This window comes from Leopardus geoffroyi, chromosome D3 (assembly GCF_018350155.1).
Source record: "Leopardus geoffroyi isolate Oge1 chromosome D3, O.geoffroyi_Oge1_pat1.0, whole genome shotgun sequence".
NCBI classification, from domain to species: domain Eukaryota; kingdom Metazoa; phylum Chordata; class Mammalia; order Carnivora; family Felidae; genus Leopardus; species Leopardus geoffroyi.
This window is the reverse complement of record NC_059339.1, coordinates 53,369,715-53,392,260: the sequence shown is the minus strand read 5'-3', so window position 1 is coordinate 53,392,260 and position 22,546 is coordinate 53,369,715. Positions and strand designations below refer to the sequence as shown.

The window sequence follows — 22,546 nt, the reverse complement described above, 5'->3', positions numbered from 1 at the left end:
ATTAGCCAAGTTGTGGAGGCAACCTAGGTGTCCTGTTGATAAGGATAAAGAAGATGTGCAATGCACATGTGTACACAAACACACTCAGAGGAACGTTACTCAGCCATAAAGAGGAATGAAATCTTGCCATTTGTGATTACATGGGTGGAGACCTGGACGGGTATTATGCTATGTAAAATAAGACAGACCACATTATTTCACCTGTATGCGGAATCCAAAAAAAACAAACAGACTCATAGAAGAAAGAAGCTGTTGGTTACCAGAGTAGGGAGGAGTTGGTGGAGTAGGCGAAATAGGTGAAGGGGATTAAGAGGTACAAATTTTCAATTATAAAAGAAGTCATGAGGATGCAATGTACAGTGTAGGGAATATAGTAATATTGCAATAGCTTTGTATGATAGGTGGTCACTAGATTTATCAAAGGGATCATTTCATAATATATAAAAATACTGAATCACTATGATTTATCCCTGAAACTAATAGGATATTGTATTTCAATTGTACTTTAAAAAAAAAAAAATTATGGGGCGCCTGCGTGGCTCAGTCAGTTAAGCGTCTGACTTTGGCTCAGGCCATGATCTCACAGTTCGTGAGTTCTAGCCCCGCGTTGGGCTATGTGCTAACAGCTCAGAACCTGGATCCTGCTTTGGATTCTGTGTCTCCCTCTCTCTCTGCCCCTCCCCCACTCACACTCTGTCTCTCTCTGTCTCAAAAATAAGTAAATGTGAAACATTTAAAAAAAATATTTAGGAGGTAACATTAAAAAAAAAGTAACGGGGAATTAACATGGAAATGTAAATAGCTGTATTGTGGAGGGCTTTGAATGCCAAGTTAAAGTTTGAAGTTTACTTGATAGGGGATCAGTTACTTTGGAACCACTGTCAGAGAAGAAGCATAATGAGGACATTGCTGCATGAAAATTATTTTCCTGTGCTAGACTGACGAGTTTGGTAAGCAGACATGCCTAGAGTCAAGGTGACTATTAGTTTCCTTCTGAACTGAGAAGAATTGAACGGAAGTTACACTACATAATTTTACTTTATTATTCTGTTTTTGTTTTGTTTTCTGAGTATAAGTGGTCCTGAGAGCAATTAGGTTTTAAAAGCTTTATTTGGAATTAGAGAATCATAACACATGGAGAGGTTCTTACATTAAACTTGCTATTTTTTATTTCTTCAGTCACAGAATATTAAGACACACTGCAGTCATTTGTACCAGCCGATCTTTGAATGTACGGGCCACTGTCTGCAGAAGTAATTCTCTTGAAGATGAGGAGGGCAGAGGGGGCAATATGTTAGTCTTTGTGGATGTGGAAAATACCAATACTGTAAGTTGGTTTAAAACTAAATTTTATTTTTAATTATAGTGGAAGTGTTTCCTTTGTTTTTAGTAAAGGATTCTTTTTTCACAAGATAGCATAAGCTAGGAATTTAGGAATATTCATATACAACGTGTGAAAACGTCTTAATTTTCTATTAGCTTTGTGATTTTTAAGTCTCTTCAAATAAAATGACCTGGTGGCATTAATATGGTATGTATCATATGAAAGGTAGCCCTATACGTGAGTAATTAAACCCAAAAGAGATCTGATAGAGTGCTTTCTAGTCTCACCATTCAGAATCTGTTGATGTAATTAAATTTACAAAGTTCTGTATTAGGATTTTCCATTCAGTATTATTAACTTGATAATCGTCACTTACATATTTCTGAGGGTACCATTTTCCTTATATAAAGCATTTCAAACATTTTATCACTCCTGTTTATTTATATACTCTAAATATAAAAATGAGTATTAAAGAAGGAAATGTGATCTCATTATTAAAATAACATGTTAGTGGGGCACCTGGGTGGCTCAGTTGGTAAGGCCATTGATCTCAGCTCAGGTCTTGGTCTCAGGGTTGTGAGTTCGAGCCTTGCATTGCACTCCACTCTGGGCGTGAAGCCTACTTAATAATAATAAGATAGCATCTTAGCATCAGATTGATTCAGTTCAGATACTTACATGGTGTTGCTTATTCTGTAATGAATTCTGTAATGTCCTTTGTTTTAGCTTCATAAATTTGTAAGGTTGCTTTTTAGGATATTTAGGATTTATGTGCTTAATACTTTGGTGATCTTTAAAGAAAATAACATTTGTAAAAGTAAGAAAATTGTAATAATTTCAAATTAGCTCTTTTCCAGGTAAATGAAAAATTGTATACAGATTAACTTTATGTGCATTAGCTGTGTATGGAGATTCTGATTTGTTCAATTTTTGTTTATTTTTGCCTTAATGACAATGAGATATCTCAGAAAGATGAGAAGGAATAAAAAAAATACTACAGTTTTGATTAAAAATTGACAACAAATACTGTTTGATTAAATACTATCAGTAACTCATTATGATAGGTTCTAATGACTGAATACTCCAGTGGGAGTACATCATAGTTAAATACAGTTCTCATATAAAATGTTGACTTCTCTAAGTAAGTTTAAGGAAGGATTTAAATAACGTAAGCATTCCGAAATGTATATTATTTATTTCAAAAGAAAAATTTAATCTTATGTTAATTAATACTTACTTTGGTAGCAGAGTCAGAATATTATTTACATTAGAATATTCTAAGTTCATGCCCCTAAATCTTAAGTGACTCTTATTTCTTTTTGATAGAGTGAAGCAGGTGTTAAGGAATTCCATATAGTACAAGTATCGAGTAGTAGCAAACACTGGAAATTCCAGAAATCTGTAAATCTCTCTGAAAACAAAGGTTTGTGCTTTATTTTCCTTTTCATAGTAAATTTTCAAATCTTCATTGCTTGATTTTTTTCAGAATAGTACTATAATATCAGAAGATTGTTGGTACCTTTTTTATAATTAACTTTTTTAAGCATTAAGTTGTGTTTTCATTAGTTCAAGTGACTGTGAATCAAATTACCTATCTTAATCTGTTCTTTCCCATCTTTTTATTCCCTTCCACATATTTCTATTTGCATTTTCTTTATTCAATTGGAAAATCAGTGCCTGAGTAGATGATCACTTTCAAAATTTCAAACAGTACAGAAACATATCGACTAGAATGTGGAAGGTTCTTTTTGTGTCCTTTGCCATTGGTAGGCTGTTTTTTCTGTGTATAACCATACCTCTGTAGTGACTGACTTTATACCCATATAACACTTAAAAGAATATACATACTTGTGATATATATTGACAGATTGTTTTCCAGGATATTTCTGTCAGTTATCCTGGTAGTAATATGAGAATGCCAGTGCTTTTAAGAGTGGAGGGAAGCTGACAAAATATTTGCTCTTTCTGGAGAAAAATTGTACAGTATTATTTCAGAAGCTATAAAAATATTTAAACTCATACTTAGCCTTTCAGTAATCCTTATTTTTGGAATTTGTACAAAGGAATTAATTCAAAACAGGAAAATCTGTATACTGAGAGCAGGGCAGTTAATTGCAAAGTTGTGTTTAATAGGGAGAAATTCAGTGTGGCTTTAATGTAAATTATAACTCAGACTATTTTTTAGTCACTAAAATTTATTAACATTTTAAAAGTGTCTGTAATAGCAGGGAAATGCATCATAGCACAGTATGTGCATATAGCAATATTGATGTAAGTCATACATAGGAAAAAATACTGAAAGGAAATGAAGAAATGATAGAATGGTGGGTTGTGGGCTCCCTGGTTCCCAGGTTCGGATCTTTTAAACTTTTATCTGTAATTTCACACACACACACACACACACACACACACACACACACACATATAAATATAAAATGAGTATTATTTATTCACACACACACACACACACACACACACACAAGCACATGTGTGACCATGTATTTCAAGAAAATTGAATTTCATCCTTTTTATGGGCTGAGTGAAATTTGCTTTATTGAGATGAAAACAAAGATGTTTTTCATTAAACATTATTTATAATTATGAATTATTTTCCAGTATTGTTAAGGAAGTCTGAATAATAAATTTGGTTTTTCCATGTCAGAAGCTGAGAAGGATCTTTGAAATTTTTTCTTTCTTTTCTTTCTAGATGCCAAACTTGCCAGCAGGGAGAAGGGAAAATTTTGCTTCAAGGCAATACGATGTAAGGAAAAAGAAGGTAAATTCATTTTATTTTCAGACTTTCTTAATGGTGTTTTATATTTCATGCCAACGATATGATTAGTTTGTTTTCCCCTGTTTTTTAGTTGCCACACAGTCCTCAGAAAAATACACCTTTGCAGATATCATCTTTGGAAATGAACAGGTATGAAAATAAGCACAATAGCATTTGATCTTCTGGATCAAAGTCACAGTTCTGGAATATCTATTTTGGCAAAACTATTGCTTTAGTAATCCTCAGAATCTTTAGTGGGTGAATATGTCAACATTGTTGGGTTTTGCAGCTTCCCTTCATGCTCTAAAACAGACCAGAAATACTATGTGGATTATGCCATTTTAGTTAGTTATTCAAAACTAACTTTCTTTTGAGGGTATCACAGGAAAAAAGTATAAACCTTGGTATTAAAGAAAGAAACCATATTATACAAGGGAACTAATTTATTAGGGAAAGTGGTTACAGTGGAACATAAAGATGATAATTCTCTGGATTTTGGTGTATCATATGGTTCTGAGACCAAAATGATAAGCTCTTTTGTAGTTTTAAATGTATTTTCCAAAACAGTAGTATTTCAAGTTAATTATTTGTAAGAATCACTTAGAGTAGGTTTTCAAACTTTCACAACATGTGGGGCTCTTGTTAAATGCAAATTCTATTTCAGTGGGACTAGGGTGGGACCTGAGATTCTAAATTGCTATAAGCTGGAGCATCTGGTTGGCACGGCACATTTGGTAGAACATGTGACTCTTGATTTGGGGGTTGTGAGTTCGTGCCCTGCATGGGGCATAGTTTACTTAATAAAAAATATGTATGCTAAATTACTGTAAGCTCCTAGATGATGTTAAGGTTATTAGTCTCTTTTTTTTTTTTTTTTTCAGACGCTATTTTTGATCTGAGAATTTTGTAAAAATGAAAATTTTGCTTTCCTGCCTCCAAAACTTTGATTCGTTATGTCTTGGGGGGAGTTTGGGAATATGCATTTTTTCCTTCCCTCCCTCCCTTCCTATTTATTTATTTTGAGAGAGGCACAGAGACAGGGACAGTGTGAGTCGGGGAGGGGGAGAGAGAGAATCCTAAGCAGGTTCCACACTGTCAGCACAGAGTCCGATGTGGGGCTAGAACTCACAAACTGTGAGATCATGACCCAAGCTGAAATCAGAGAGTTGGAAGCTTAACCCCAGGAATATGCATTTTCAACCAGCTCTGCATATAATCTGACGAGGTGATGTGGTGATTTGCTTTGAGAAATGCTGGACCAAGGGTGTAAACTTCCACCTAGGCATGCCCTGGTACTGTTACCAACGTTACTGTTTGTGTTATTGTTTCTTCTTTGTGTTTTTTGATTTGATAATTCCAGACATTCTTATGCTTTTGTATTTCTCTTATCATTGGCCTTCATCTGACTCACTCTTTGTGGCTATCTTTTGACTATTTGAAGAAGCAGTTATTTAGAAATATCTCAGAGTACCAAAAGCCCAGTAATTCCAAAACAAGTATACTTTTAGCAATGCCATGCCTCCTGAATGACTGAATTTAGGTTTCATGATTTCAGTTGTTTGTCCTTTTCACTTCTTTTTTAAATTTAAAATCCCTAGAGACATAATCAAGACCCTTAAATCATATTAAGTGTATAATTTTTATTGTATATATTAGCAAATAATTTTGTATAGGAGTACTGAAGAAAGTAAAAACAAAAAAGGACATTTTCCCTTTTGATGAATCTGGTTGAGTAAATAGAACTCCCCAAGCACTACAGATTAATGAGAAAACTGTGGGGACAATTGCTTACCAGAAAACAGTTTATTCTTAAAGGGAAAATGTGTATATTTATTAATATTTAATAATTAACTTGAAACTTAGCATCTATATAATATAGCCTATAATGAAGGGAATCCTAAGTGTAGACAGTTTACTGTGAAACATAATATCCCATTAAAGGAAATCCTGTACTTCTGATTCCATTAAGAAGTTTTTAAAAAATTCTTTTCTGGGGCGCCTGGGTGGCGCAGTCGGTTAAGCGTCCGACTTCAGCCAGGTCACAATCTCGCGGTCCGTGAGTTAGAGCCCCGCGTTGGGCTCTGGGCTGATGGCTCAGAGCCTGGAGCCTGTTTCCGATTCTGTGTCTCCCTCTCTCTCTGCCCCTCCCCCGTTCATGCTCTGTCTCTCTCTGTCCCAAAAATAAATAAACGTTAAAAATGTTTAAAAAAAAAAAAAAAATTCTTTTCTCATGTTCTCTTCCTTCAAGTAGAAGAGCCACATTAAGACCAATTACTCAGTTTGCATTCTGTTTCACTAGATGTTGTCTAGTATTCTAAGTATTCGAATGAGAACTATTTCTGTTATTTTAATAGTACAAAAAATATTACTTTTCAATAATTTATTTTTTATTCATTTTCTTAGAGCTACCCATCATCTTCCCTGGATACTTGGAAGGTCAAACCTAATGTCATGGCAGTGTAGATTAATTATTTGAGGTAACAGCTTTAAGATTCAGGGTAATTTATACCAAATATTTTAGGTGTTTAAATGTTTTAGTGTGTTTTACAGCCTCCCTCTATTGACAGATTGACAAGAAATTTTTTAATAAGCGTTTTGGTTATACAGAAATATATAGAGAAATATAAATTTTGGTAGGGTGTATTTAATTGAAAACATTTATGTAGATAAGTGATTTTCTTTTGACAGATAATAAGTTCAGCAAGTCCATGTGCAGACTTCTTTTATCGAAGCTTATCTTCTGAATTAAAGAAACCACAAGCCCAGCCGTCCGTGCATACCGAAAAACAGTCATTAGAGGATGCTGTGAGATTGATTCAGAAGTGCAGTGAGGTGGATTTGAATATTGTCGTATTATGGAAGGTATGTGTTACTAAATTATTTCAGCAAGCCTTGCTTATGGATACTTGAGCCTTAAGCTAAAGAACAAATGTAAGCTGGTATTTGCATTTTTTCTGCTTAAATTTTTAGTTTCAATATTAAAGTTGTTTTATAATTTTATTTAATAGTTCTATAATGACTTTTACTTAAAGAATTCAAATTAGATAGCTTTCTTCTTTGTTATTGTTACTTCTGAGTGGTACTGAGAATATTATAGATTTGTTAATGAAAACAACTGTTATTATTAAATTCTTTATTATTGGCGTTTTCAGAAACTGAAAATGGAAAAAAATAGCACTGTGAACCTTCAGGTACCCATTACTCAGACTCCATAGTCACTAATTTGTTGCTATTCATCTTTCATCTATTCCATTAGCCCCTCTCCTTTGTTTTCTTTTATTTTTACTTTCCTTTATTATTTGCTATAGTATTTTTTTTTTAGTGACATAATATTTTACGTGTAAATGCTCTGTATTCTAGCAGATGAAGACTTTCTTTAACATCTCCAAAATATTGTTATCTCATCCAACCAAATTAACAGTAATTCTTAATTATGATCTATTTGTTGGTCTGTTTTTGTTTTTCCCAGATTATTTTAAAATATTTTAATTTTTAAAAAATCATATCCAAATAAGATCCACACATGACAGAGCAAAATGAGATTGCTTAGGCGTTAGTCTTCCTTAGAGTTACCTGTTATACAGAGCAGGCTTGTTTCGCACAGTGTACCCTCTGTATCTTAGGAATTTATCATTGTATATAAATTGTATACATTACATAGAATATATAATAAAATTATATATTACTTTTTAAAAAACAATTCTACAGTGAAATTAAGGATCTTGCCTAAGGATATTCACCTGAACTGTGTGGAAAGGTTTCATTTTGTGTTGTCTGATACAAGAGCTCTCTCACATAGAGGTATTTTCATAGTAGATGATCAATATATGTATTTTTAAATTGGTTCAGATATTCTAGACTATTATTTTTACTAAATCACACATTTTTAAATAAACTTTCTTGAAACTAAGCTGGCATAAGTTTTTTATTTTTTATTTTTTGCATGAGTTTTAATAAAACTGCTTAAACAAATTGGTACTTTTGTTGACTCTAGATGTTTAATATTTAAAAGGTCAGTTACACATTTTTAGCTTGAAATCAGATGTTCTTGGGGCTTAGAATCAAGAGGATTCTATTTTCAGGCTTAGCAGTATTTTCCTCTTAATGTAAACCAACCAGTCATTAAATATATACTATAACCGTGGCGTATGTGGCTGTCACTCCACAGATTCCTGCCGTGTAACAGTTTGTAATATTACTGAGACAAGATTTTGAGTAATCTGTACTCTGTATTCATTGTTAAGTCCACAGTAACTTTGGCTGGGGGTGAAAGTGTTACCTTTTAAAAAACAGCCCGGAATAAAATCCCACTACTAGTAGTACTGCTGATCACATGAAGAAGAAAACTAAAATTGTGATGCTCCTTGGCTAGAAAATGGAAATTGGAATAGAAGGAAGAATGGGCTATGAAGTTGGTAGTGGCTCGTATTTGTGTTTATCACATACTCATTTGAGAAGGTGGTAGAGTTCCTTTAGTGAGGTCTCTAGATATGCAGAAATGACACACTGAATGAAATGAAATTTGAAAAGTCATTTAAGCTGTGGAGGAGGAAACACAGGATGCCTAGGACTCTTCTAATAAAATATAATTCAGGAGAAAAACCGAGCTCAGACAACATCTTTGTGAAAAATAATTGGAAAAGAGGCACAGAAAAACTCAGCCGTTTTAACTAAGCATAAATGTTTGTTTTAAAAAGCGAAGCCTTTGTGCAGAAAGGAGAATGTTATTTATAGAATTAGACATGGCTAGGGGTGATTTTTGTTCGATCCCATGAGACCATTGGAAAAAACGTGACACGTCTCAGAACCTTGTATTCAACCTCTCAAAGGTCCACCCCGTCAGGTGTTTAAGTCCAACATTTTGGGTTATGTATTGGTTCACACGAGCAGGTCCTGGGCTGTCCAATGCCTTAGTGCACTACTCCCAAGTTGGTCTGCAGATGACATGCTGTCACTGGTCATGGTAAAATGAGTACAAAAATTGAACATAAACATTTAGAAACTTCTATAGCATTTTGGCTGAGAAATTTTGTGTCTGTTGAATCTAATAGTAAAAAAATTGGGCTTGTTAAAAAATTTTTAAACCTTTGTATTTGCATAATGTGGCAATAACAGCATATCAGAGCCATTTACGTATTATATTTTCTCTGGGACAGAAGCGGTTCAAGAGGGAGATGAGTTATATGCTGGAACCAGTGTTTTGATATAGATGAAATTGGCCTTTTTTTTTTTTTTAAGTATATGTACTTATGTTTAAGATATCTCCAAGGGTGTGACATTTCCACTTATAAGATTTATGACTGTTTTCACAATTATGTTCTTCTAGGTGATAAACCCTGTGGCATTTCAGAAGCATGTACGTTTTGCCTGTATTTTGGTAGTTCAATCACAAAAAGACTTGTGTTATAGCACTAGTTTCTTAAGAGCTCTAGAGAAAACTGAAAAAAGATTTTAAGATGTATCCTTCAAATATCCAGGCCCAACTGTATTATACTGTGGCAAACAGATTTTGAATGATTATTTATTGAATGAGTAAATAAAAGTGGAAATGCTGACACAACCATCGTGTTGATAATTGATAAACAGCCAGGATATTTCTACCTTGCATCAAATAATTGCATTCATTACTTTTGAGGTATTGCCAAGCAAGGTAACATTTTTGTGCTTTGTATGTCTTAGGCTTATGTAGTGGAAGATAGTAAGCAGCTAATTTTGGAAGGTCAGCATCATGTTATTCTTCGCACTATAGGAAAAGAAGCCTTTTCATGTCCTCAGAAACAGGTAATAGTAATGTTTGCTTTGGGTCTTCTTATGAACTTGGGGTTTTTTGTTTGGTTGGTTTTTGGGTTTTTAAAGGGATCTGCTGGTATATGCAGGCTTTTATATTGAGATTTGAGTGAGGGGTTGGTGGCAGACTAATTAGAATGAGAAATGAACATAAATAAAATTCATTAGCATCTTGTAAGAGTATTAGATACATTTGTGATCTTGAGGTTTCCTAATATTCTGTATTGAATCTAGAATTCATAGTTACAAAAAGAATTGATTTGCTTGAGAGGAAGGGAAACATGCCCTTGCCACTGCAGAACTCCAGAGGAGGCATATCGTGAAATGTAAAGGCCCCTGGAGTTGTGCAGCAGCTGGGAATAGTATTTAATATGTTTTCTCATTTCTCATAAAATACTATTTCATCTTACCAAAAAGTTCTCGTATATATGAACAAAATTTCCAGTAATTTGAACCATGACCTTGTATTGCATTTCTAAATAATGAATCTTAATTTCAAGCTTTCTTACGTTATTTTTGAAAACTTATTTTGAAATAATTTTCAAACTTGCAGAAAAGCTGCAAGAATTGTGTAAAGAGTGACTCTCTTACACCTTTTACCAAGGTTCACCAGTGGTTAGCATTTCACCTTCTTTGCTTTATCATTCTTCCTCTGTTTATGTACACATTGATTTTTTTCTTAATTATTCTTAAGTAATTACTCTCAAGTAAATTTGCAGACATCCTTCTCCTCTGCCCCTATTTACTTCATTGAGTATTGTAATGAATAAGAATAATCTCTTAAATAGGGGTGCCTGGGTGACTCAGTCAGTTAAGTGTCCGACTTCACCTCAGGTCATGATCTCACGGATCAGATGGTGGGTTTGAGCCCCGCATCAGGCTCTGTGCCGACAGCTCAGAGCCTGGAGCCTGCTTCGGATTCTGTGTCTCCTTCTCTCTCTGCCCTCCCCTGCTTGCACTCTGTCTCTCTCTGTCTCTCAAAAATAAACAAACATTTAAAAAAAAAATCCTCTCCCAAATCTTAAAAAAAAAAGAATAATCTCTCAAATAATCACAAAAACCATTATTAAATTCATGAAGTTTAACATTGATGCAGTACTCCTGTATAGTCCATATTCAAATGCCATCAGAGTTCTCCATTTTATCCTTGTAACAGTTTGTGTTTTCTTACCAGGATCCAGTCCAAGATCATACATTGCATTTACTTGTCCTGTTTCTCTAGTCTCCTTTAATTTGGGACAGTTTCTGAGCCTTCATTTGTCCTGTGTCATATGATATCTTTGAAGAGCATGGGCAAGTTATTTTAATGTAAAATAATACCTCTTTGGTTTTTTCTTGTTTCCTCAGGACTAGATTAAGGTTATATATTTTTGGCAGGGATACTACAGAAGTGATGTTATGTCCCTGCCAGTGAATTACATCAGAAAGCTCTTGATATTAATTTGTTTCATTATCAGTGATGGGTCACACTGATAAGGTCCACCTTATTTCTCTACAGTAAAGTTACTGTTGTTTCTAATAAGTAATTTGTGGAGAAATAATTTGGGCCTGTGTAAATGTCTGATTTCTTGTTAAACCTAGTTCCACTAGTTTTAGCATCCACTGGTTGTTCTACAACTTGAATCAGTTTTTACTTTGATGATTACTAATGGTAATATTCCATTAGGTTTAATGAAGATATCAAATTTAACCCTGGATCTATTTCTTAATATAAGAAAATTGTTTTTTCCCCTTTGAAGTCCCAAGTTTTGGTTGTCTATGTTACAAACTTTTGATAATCTAGAATATCTCAAACATAGGCAGAATAAGTATTTAGAAAAGGAAGAAGTGATTTAAAAAAATTTTTTTTAATGTTTGTTTATTTTTGACAGAGAGAGAGAGACAGAGCATGAGTGGGGGAGGGGCAGAGAGAGAGGGAGACACAAATCTAAAGCAGGCTCCAGGCTCCGAGCTGTCAGCACAGAGCCCGATGCGGGGCTTGAACTCACAGACCGTGAGATCATGACCTGAGCTGAAGTCAGATGCTCAACTGACTGAGCTACCCAGGAACCCCAGAAGTGATTTGTATAAAATATATTTGTATTCTTGGGGCCCCTGGGTGGTTCAGTCAGTTAAACATCAGACTTTGTCTCAGGTCATGATCTCTCAGTTCCTGAGTTTGAGCCCCACATCAGACTCTGTGCTGTTAATGCAGAGCCCATTTCAGATCCTCTGTCCCCCTCTCTTTCTGCCCCTCCCCTGCTCGCTCTCGCTCTCTCTCTCTCTCTCAAAAATAAATAAACATTTACCAAAAAAGTGATATTTTCATTGTATGTACCATGAATAGCATATCCTTTTTATTTCTCTGTATTTCACTTTTGAAATATTTTATATTCTCTTTATATGGTTAACTGAGCTTGGGACATAAAGCGGTTTCATCATACTGTGAATAATAGATTTGGAGCCCAAAAACTTTCAGATTGATGATCTAGTATAAATTACTTGCATAACTTAATGAACTTTAGCTTACTACTCACTTGTAAAACCAGGATAATAATTCTTTACACCTTGTCTGTCTTGTGGTAGAAAAGTCATAAGGTAGAATCAGATCCTTATTATCAAACTGCTGCACAAATATTTAGTGCTGATTGTGAAAATACTTTTTGCTACTCTAAAGCTGGGAGAGGGGGAAACTCTTTTAAATATTCTCTTAGTAAATTAGCTTGGGCCTTTGGTATCCTTTTCATGGCTGTTGTTCATGTATTTTCCTCCTAATAAGTGGCATATAGAAATTTATTTAGTATAACTTAGAAGTGTCAAATAAAGCTTATTTTTTGATGATTGGAATATATTAAAAAATACATTTTTTTTAACTTTCAATTGAAGTGTAAGATAAATACAGAACAGTTGAATAGCTCATTGAATTTCACAAATTGAAGAATACTCCAGTATAACCAGGACCCAGATAAAGAAATAGAACATAACCAGCACCCCAGAAATTCTGCTTCCGTTCTCTTCTTTCTTCCAGAGTAAACCTCTAGTCACTTTTCTCTGACTTATAAATCAAAAGCAAATTTAGGTCTTGCTTTTACAGCTATATAGATCAGGGATCAGCAAACTTTTTCCAAGAATAAGCAGATGGTAGGTAATATTTTAGGCTTTACTGGCCAGAAGGTCTTTGTCTTAATTACTCATCTCTGTTGGTGAAGTCCAGAAGCAACCATATGACAGTATGTAAACAAATGGATATGGCTATGGGTCAATAAAACTTTCTTTCCAAAAAACAAACAAAAAAAAAACCCAGGAGGCAGGCTGAATTTGGTCCATGGGCTGTAGTTTGCCAATCCCTGGTGTAGATCAATGTCCAGCTAGGCTAGCAAGAAATTAAAAATCAAAATTTTCCTGGATGGTAAAGGGAAATGGAGAAAAAATGGTTAAGAAAAAAATACCACTAGAAAGGGAACAATACTCTCTGTTTTCATTTAGATGATAATGATATTGAAATGTTTACAGTATGCCTGACATTGGCTATATTGAGACTTTTACATGTATGTTAACCTTCAGTTAATACAGATGAAGGATTACAATCTATAAAACACAGCAGTCTATTTTCAAAATGAAATTTTAAGGCAACTTTAGTTCTTTATTAAAACAGATGCTATACAATTGAATGTCTGTAGCTTAAGTACTAAGTAATAAGGAATTTTACTAGATGAGACCCACAACAGATTTTGAAATTATTATGAGACTTTTTTATAAATGAGGAAATTAAGTCTTAAGATATTAAATGCCTTATCCAAGATCACAGAGCTAATATGTGAAGTTGTTGGAATTCAAGTCTAACTCCAGCACATAATAAATAAGGAATGAATAAATGATTCTGATCCTAGATTCTTTTTTTTTTTTTTTTTTTAAGTTTATTTATTTATTTTGAGAGAGAAAGGGAGAGAGCATGAGCAGGGGAGGGACAGAGAGAGGGAGAGACAGAATCCCAGGCAGGCTCCACACTGTCCGTGCAGAGCCTGACATGGGGCTCCAACTCACAAACTGCGAGATCATGACCTGAGCTGAGATCAAGAATCACACACTTAACCGACTGAGCCACCCAGGTGCCCCTGAGTCTAAATTCTTTATCCTAGATTATATCGCAGATGATTCTGTTGGTTTAAATAACAGCAGAAAGTATTATTCATGCTTTCCCTTATCTCAGCTGGTTTTAACTACTTTTGTTTATGCTATATTTTAACAAGACAGTGTTTTTATTGTCATATGTATATTTTTTTCTTTTCTCAGGAACCACCAGAAATGGAACTATTAAAATTTTTCAGGCCAGAAAACACTACAGTTCCTTTAAGACCGTCAGTAGAGCAGCTTTCTAATCTCATTAAAACGAGTCTTCACTATCCAGAATCATTTAATCATCCATTTCATCAAAAAAGGTCTGAGGCTTATTTTTGTTAAAAATTTTCTACGTGTGCACACCCACGCAGAGACTCTTATTTATTTAAACGATAGCATTAACCCAAATATTGATGAAGAAATTTAGAATAATATTGAGTATCTGTAAAGTGCTCTTAAATATTTTACCCTTTACTCTGATTACTGTATGTTGCACCTGTGGTTAGAGATGGCTGTTTGCCTTAGACACCTCAATTGCCAAAAGTTTCTGGTGGGCAAGTTTATCACTAAGTCAAAAACAAGGAAAAAATATGTTATTTGTTTTTGTGTTGGACACAAATTAATTGTAAGAAATGACTATAGTATAGACTCATCAAACAGTTCAAGTTTTAATAGCATCATTTACTTAAGATTTACTAAGTGCCAAACGATGTTCAGTTCAGTTGAACAATGAAGTTCAAACTGTGTGGGTCTACTTATACATGATCTTTTTTATTGTAAATGTGTTTTCTCTTAAGGGTTTTCTTAATATTTTCTTTTCTTCAGCTTTTATTATAAGAATATAGTATATAATTCATATACCATACAAAATATGCATTAATCGACAGTTTATGTTATTGGTAAGGCTTTGGGTCAACAGTAGGCTATTAGTAGTTAAGTGTTAAGGTAGTCAGAAGGTGTATATGATTTCCGATCGTGTGGGGGTTGGTACCCCTAACCCCTGTATTGTTCAAGGGGCATCTGTATTTGCAATTTTGGTAAGTAGGTTGATTATATAAACTTAAGGTTCTGTAAATAAAAAGTCCTAAATCAGATGACACTTCAAAAAGTTGCTGGTTTGCAGGTATAAAAACATGGAGAGAAGTCTATTAGAATCAGTCTATAAGTGAAAATTGAAGGTATGAATTTTGGTGAAGTCACCCTGGGTAGGGGTGGGGATGAGGTGGGATAGAACAAAAAGAACAGCGACCTGCAGAACAATGACATCTGAGAGAAAAGCTAAGGAAAAAGAAATCCGCGAAAAAGACTGGTTGAGAAGTAATTAGGAAGAAAAGATCAATGGGAAAGTGATATCTCAAAAGTTCAGTGAGAGAGAAATGGGTTAACTGTTTAAAATGCTGCAAAAATGTCAAATAGTAAAAGGATGGAAAGGTTACTTATTGGATCTGACAATGAGTGACTACAGTCATTTCCTCCCCGCCCCCCACAAAATTAACACCCAAATAACCAAACTACCTGTATTCAGGAAATAAAATATTGCTAGCATCACAGAAGCCCGCTGGTACTCCCTCACAGTCACTACCCTGCCTCCCCCCCCCCCCCATATTGGTAGTCATTTCTTTGCTTCTTTTTATAATTTTCCCAACTAAGTTTATATGCATCTCTAATTTTGATTTTCATGGGGCATTTTTTGAACTTTATTATATAAGTGGAATTATACAGAGTATCTTCTTTTTTATGTCCAGCTGCTTTCATTTAATATTATGTTAGTAATTGTCAGCCACTGCATGAAGCTATAGCATTTTCATTGCCATATGAATATGTTTGAATGCACTGGAATAATTTACTCTCTTGATGGACTTTGGGATTATTTTCATATTTGAGCTATTTGAATTCTGCTGTGAATAATCTTGTGTATAATCTCTCGGTTTATGTGAACTTGCCCAGCCCCCCTTATTTTTGCATACTTATCTAGGAATTTTTCCAAATAGTTTGACCATCTTGTACAACTCACCAGCAGTTCCCTTTGCTTCATATCTTTACCACCACTGTTGTCAGATTTTTAAAAATTTTAACCATTTAAATTATTGATAAAATTCTTTTTGTCCAGGTCTTAATGTTGCTCTAATATGCAGCTGTAGTTGAGGGGGAAGATGGTATGTTTTATCCCTATCAATCTGTCATGACTTCATGTACTTTCATGGGAAATTTGGATTCCCTGATGTTTCTTTCTTTTTTTTTTTTTTTTTAATGTTTATTTACTTTTTTTTTGAGAGAGAGGAGGAGGGACAAAAAGGGAGAGGGAGAGAGGGAGAGAATCCCAAGCAGGCTCCACGCTGTCAGTGCAAAGCCTGATGCAGGGCCTGAACTCATGAACTGTGAGATCATGACCTGAGTCAAAACCAAGAGTCAGACACTTAATGACTGAGCCATCCAGGGCCCCCCTCCCCCCCCCCCCGCCCCGATGTTTCATTGTAACCCATTGTTCTACTTTATCAGACCTATCCTGCTTCATATCTTAGATTCCATGGTGTTTCTTTTTAACCGTAGCAGTTAAAACCTTGGCTGTGCTTTAGAGGTAAGGATATTTAGGAATTGTCCACATGATTCAATTGGAGTTAAAAAGCATCATAGAATCTGGGAATCTAGCATGGAATTATGTGAAGCAGGGCAGGTTTGATCAAACTAGAGTAGAGTGGTGGGTTAAAAATAAAACATCACAGAATTAAAACTGTACACAAAGTATGTGAAAACAAGGCAGGCTAGATAAGGATGAAATGTGGCAGTTTTTTCCAGCCCTTGCTGCCCATTAGAATTACCTGGGGAATTTTTAAAGATTCCAGTGCCAGTTAAATCAGAATCTCTGGGAGTAGGACCCAGGCATCTGTATAATTTAAATGTCCTCAGATGATACTAGCATGTACCTGTATCCATCACTGTTGCCACAGAAATGCTTCACAACAAACCACTCCAGAATTTAGTTGCTTATAAGGCATTCTTATACTCATGGATCCGCAGATCAGCTTACCGTTTGGCTGCAGCTCACCTTCAAGCTGTGGTTGGTTGGGTTCATGTCTGCACCACATATATTTTGGGCTCAGTGCAATGGGCAGCAGCTACTTGGATATATTCTTCTTATGGTATATCTCTGGAGTACAAAGGTGAGTTATACTGAGATAGCACATTTAAGGCTTTTGTTTGCGTCAAAGACATTAATATTCCATTGGCCAATTAGCCTCACCTTCACATCAACAAGAATGACTCCTAGTCCCACAGTGGGAAGTAAATAATGGCTAGGGGAGTAAATAATGAAGTGAGGGGAGTAAATAATGGCTAAACAGTAATTATAGTTACACCGCAGCCACCAAGATGGAGAAGCACTGGAGAAGCACTAATGTAGAGGGCCAGAGTGGTTGGTCATCCTTACAAAACTAAGAATAGAAGTGTACTTGAGTGAGAGAGCTGGAGAAATGGGAGATGGTTGTCAGAGAGTGGAGTGACAGTATTGTTTCAGAGGTAGCTATTTTAGGTGACTAAAAAAAAAATTACAATATGGTTAAGGAAGGTAGATGGATGAGTTTTGAATAGTACTGATGGTTATGGAGGTGGTATGAATTTGGGAAGGTGTTGAATGAGTTATCTACTTAGTAAAGTTGTCAGGATTGAAAAGAAGAAAGCAAATTCCTGCTGAAGCTTTTAACTGAAGCCAATAGATGATCTGGAAGAGAAGCCTTCGAGCAGTGTCTCTCACGTAGGTGGTATGCCTCTGCTTCCCAGACGTGTAAGATGAATGGGAGGTGGGAGGTCAAGCAGATGGTTCCCTCATCTTTACCTCAGATATTTCAAAATACTCATCCTTTCTCCCTCCCCCAAAGAATCTGCTGTACTGAGTTACTATTTTTGGTTTTAGTATTTTAGTATGAGGACATAAAAAAAAGATTAAAAACCATGGAGTAATATGACCAAAAAATGGATGTTTTGATAGAAGGGGTAGGAGGAAGAAATCATCAAGAAGTGGCATTGAGAACTACATTAATGATACATTCTGACCCGAGATATGGAAGCTGTTGGAAGAAACACAGCATCTAATGTTGAGAGGACTGTAGAGGAAGCCGTGTATTCAGCCAAATTTCAGTTAAAGCAAGATATAGAAACATAGAGATTAAGGGTCTAGGGGAGTGTTCTTAATGTAACATAGAAATGTGGGAGGGTGGGGCGCCTGGGTGGCGCAGTCGGTTAAGCGTCCGACTTCAGCCAGGTCATGATCTCACGGTCCGTGAGTTCGAGCCCCGCGTCGGGCTCTGGGCTGATGGCTCAGAGCCTGGAGCCTGTTTCCGATTCTGTGTCTCCCTCTCTCTCTGCCCCTCCCCCGTTCATGCTCTGTCTCTCTCTGTCCCAAAAAAAATAAATAAACGTTGAAAAAAAAAAAAAATTAAAAAAAAAAAAAAAAAGAAATGTGGGAGGGAATGCGACAGCAGGAGGTTTGGTTATGGCAGTAGCACACGGATCATACAGGAACAAGAATATGAGGAAGAATATTTGACCAGAGATAACAGAGGTGAAACACTGGGTTTAGCTGCCATAGTTTTCAAAATAAGAAGTCACATTAGACATTGTTTATGGAGCTTTTGAGCATTATTCTCAGCACTTAGCATATTTGATCTCACCTAATCATCATAACAAACCCAAGAGGTAGGTACAATTATTGTTCCTAGTTTGCAGTTGAGAAAACTGAGGTACAGAATTATTGAGTAGATATTTGAACCTTAGTCAAACTGTAGTATGCTTTTATTAATGCTAAATTTGGTGGTGGGGGGATAGTTGTCAGCAGTTTGGTCTCTAGGGACTGTTTGTGCCTCATCAGATTAGCATTTTTCAAAGACTATTAGTATAAAGTGTTTTTTTTTTTTAATTAATTTTGAGAGAAAGGGAGCAGGGAGAGGGGCAGAGAGAGAGAGGAGAGAGAGAATTCAAAGCAGGCTCTGCATGAGAGAGACCATGAGATCATGACCTGAGCTGAACTCAAGAGTTGGACACTTGGGGCGCCTGGGTGGCTCAGTCGGTTGAGCGTCCGACTTCAACTCAGGTCATGATCTCACAGCTCATGAGTTCGAGCCCCGCATCAGGTTCTGTGCTGACAGCTCGGAGCCTGGAGCCTGCTTCGGATTCTGTGCCTCCCTCTCTCTCTGCCCCAACCCCAGCCCACTTGCATTCTGCATTTGTCTCTCTAAAAAATAAATAAACATTAAAAAAAAAAAAAAAAAAAAAAGAGTTGGACACTTAACCAACTGAGCCACCCAGGCACACCTAGTTTTTACTATCTCTTTATTCTTTGTGTTTATAGAATAAAATATTAATACTAGTATGTAAGCAGGCTTCATTTGTGCCCAGGTTATGTCCATTTATTATATTCTTGATTTGAACATACACCAGTCTATTCATATATCCTCTTCTGTCACTGCCTGTCCTTTCTGTGCTTAGTAATGCTTTAGTAATTTATTAATTCTAAAGTGATAGGAGAAACTGGGTTACCTGAGAAAATGTGTCCACTTAAAAAGGCTTTCCTCATAATTTGTTCTATAGAAAGAACTTTCATATTCTCTGTAACACAGTGGCTTTTATGCAAATTTGGTAGAAAAGCAAATGTCGATCTAGTCCAAGTTCCCAAAATAAAGTAAATTTCAAGAAACATAAAGAGAACAAGATTAGTTGTTGGCATTTTCATGATTTATTTTTTTCTTCATTGATCTGAGTTTTACTTTGTTTTTCATTTTGAGAAATAACCACTTAGAAACACTTGGGTGTTTTTTTTTTTGTTTTGTTTTTTTGTTTTTTTGTTTTTTTTAGTAGTAGCTATAATAAATGGAAATAAGATGGTTTTGTGGGTGTATATATTCTGGGATTTAGTATGCAAGTATTGTAGTAACAGGTTTTTCTTATATACACAAATAATTTGTCTGGAGTGATTTTGGAACTCAGTTTTTTTCCCTACTTGAATCTAATTAGTTTTAAGGAGATTGTTAGGTACTCTTAAGTGTTATTTTCAAGACAGCTGATTTAAAAAAGAAAATACACAGCTTAACCTTTTTCATTTTTCTTCCACAGCCTTTGTTTAGTACCAGTCACCCTTTTACTTTCCAATTGTTCTAAGGCTGATGTTGATGTAATAGTTGATCTTCGGCATAAAACAACAAGGTAAAGATGTATTTAGTGCAAGATTGTTTTGTGGCTTAAGATTGATTTGAGAACAATTTAATTATGGATATAATTACCTAATGTGGATAGAGAAAGTTTATTCAGGCGTGCCCTGGGTGTTTGGTTTTACACAAATGTTACAGAAGACTTACAGAGGGTTGTCTCAGCATTACAATAGTGATAAAATAACAAGCAGTTTCCAAAAGCAGCAAATTGTTTTGATTGGAGACAGCATTTTTCAGAAAGGTTTGTTGGTGATAAAAAACTCTAAAATTGAATATCAGCAAGTTTGTGATAGAAGTGTTTTTAAGGTTTTTTTTTTGTGCGTGTATGATTGTAAAATAATACTTACCCAAAAATACAGGTACATACTTCCATATCTGATACCTCAAGGCTAGATGCTTTTTGGAATTCAGATATTTTTGGATTTTTGGAAAAGTAATATGAAACGTGAATGGATTACTACTGTATAAACACTCCAAATAGGATCTGGGGCAGCTGTATGGAATCCAGACACGTCCTATGTATGATTATGTGTGTCATAAATTAATGCCTTATTGGCAGATACTGGGCTCCATTTTTCAGCATTATAAATGGTTTCAGTATTATAAGCATTCCTGTATATGATTTTTTTTTTTTAGGTACAGATAACCAATTGGTTAAAGCTGAGGTTTGAAATCAGGTTCCATTATTTCCCACCTGCTGTTCTGAGCATTAAATGCAATAATGCTTGTGCCTACAACATAGTAACTATTAATAAATGTTGACTATTAGAGCAATAGTAATACTAGCTGTTTTCATTGTTGTTATTAAGAAACAGTCGGCTTCATGAAAAAGTTTCTAGAAGTAGAATTGCTAGATGAAAGGGATGTGTTACTGAGACTTGGGGAAAATTTTTATAAAACCCTTCAACTTACCATTTTCCTTCTCCCACATAGTCCAGAAGCATTGGAAATCCATGGATCATTTACATGGCTTGGACAAACACAATATAAACTTCAGCTTAAAAGCCAGGAGATTCACAGTTTGCAGCTGAAGGCATGCTTTGTCCATACAGGTGTTTATAACCTTGGAACACCTAGGGTATTTGCCAAGTTATCGGACCAAGTTACAGTGTTTGAAACAAGTCAGCAGAACTCCATGCCTGCCCTGATCATCATCAATAATGTGTGATGACTTGCAAATTTGTACTGAAATCCACAAGAATCAGTTTTATTTTGCTGAATGGGTTTTAACAGCAGTATTTGTTATACCTAACTTGTTATGGAGGTTGGTGTCGGGTCACTGCAAAATACTTTCGACTTGTCAATCTGTTGATGATGCAAAGCACGTTGGACTGAGAATACTCATATTCTTTTTTTGTATTTCTTTAAACCCTGGTAATAATTTACATGCTCATAATACGGAATTTCAACATAGCCACGCACCTTATTAAGCCCTGTCTTAAAAACCAGTGTCTAAGTCTGCTGTTACAACATATTGATGGTATATGAATATTACCAGATGATTTTGAGGAAGGAAAGGCCTTGTTGGTGATACTCCTGTTAAGCCATTAGTCTATAAATTCCAGCTTTACTGTGAAGTTCTATAGAGTGTTAAATACGGATTTTCCTGTCTTGCTTCACACAATTCTCTAAAATACATTTTGAACTTTGGTTATAGAGTCTTCATACTTCAGTATCTGGTGGTTCCTATGGCTTATACATAACTTTGTAAAAAGAAAAAAATTTTTTCTGATGCTTTGAATATAGTTTTGAAAGGAGTTTGACTTTTTTTTCCTCATTCATCTCAGTATAGGGTGCACTATTTCACAATATGAGATTTTTTGTCATTTAAATTATCATATTCTTTATTATGTAACTTTAACATTTGAGTTGATCTGTTTAAAATATGAATCTCAAGTTAATTAAAAATAAGCTTTTCAAAAATGTATTATATTTATAACAAATGTAAATAGAATAAAGACATGCTATTCACTGTATAGATTTATTAGATGCCTTTTTTTAATTCTGAGGACATAATATAGTCTTTATTTAACATGAATGCTAACCATATTAATTATAGCAGGACAAACTAGTTTCCTGAGAAAGCCTTGTTTCCAAACATGAAGTACAAGGCTTTGTTCCAGTAGTCCTTGGTGGCCATGTTTACATGAGCAAACAAATTTTGTCTGTAAATATGTCATGTCTGACACCCAGTTACAAATTTGGAGAATTCTTTAATATCCTGGGAGAAAGGAAGATCATGCCTACTGAACTATTGAAAATAACCACATTGCAGACTCTGATGCTGGGTATGGTAGACAAGGTGATTAGTCTTCCTGCTGAAGAAAAGTAGACTCTAGACAAAAGAGAAGAAAACCTCTTACA

General features: G+C 35.1%; 1 protein-coding gene across 5 annotated transcripts in view; it reads left to right on the top strand.

Annotated features, from left to right (window-relative positions):
* TRAPPC8 (trafficking protein particle complex subunit 8) overlaps nt 1-22,158 on the top strand; it is an 82,795-nt gene extending 60,637 nt beyond the window's left edge. For all 5 annotated transcript variants that reach the window (XM_045458553.1, XM_045458550.1, XM_045458552.1 and 2 more), the window contains 9 exons: nt 1,180-1,327; nt 2,651-2,747; nt 4,032-4,100; nt 4,189-4,247; nt 6,786-6,959; nt 9,777-9,878; nt 14,157-14,302; nt 20,088-20,177; nt 21,116-22,158. In XM_045458553.1, the coding sequence (XP_045314509.1) occupies nt 1,180-1,327; nt 2,651-2,747; nt 4,032-4,100; nt 4,189-4,247; nt 6,786-6,959; nt 9,777-9,878; nt 14,157-14,302; nt 20,088-20,177; nt 21,116-21,350 (1,120 nt within the window). In that variant the 3' untranslated portion in view covers nt 21,351-22,158. The remainder of the gene's footprint in view (nt 1-1,179; nt 1,328-2,650; nt 2,748-4,031; nt 4,101-4,188; nt 4,248-6,785; nt 6,960-9,776; nt 9,879-14,156; nt 14,303-20,087; nt 20,178-21,115) is intronic.
* Nucleotides 22,159-22,546: the final 388 nt, after the last annotated feature.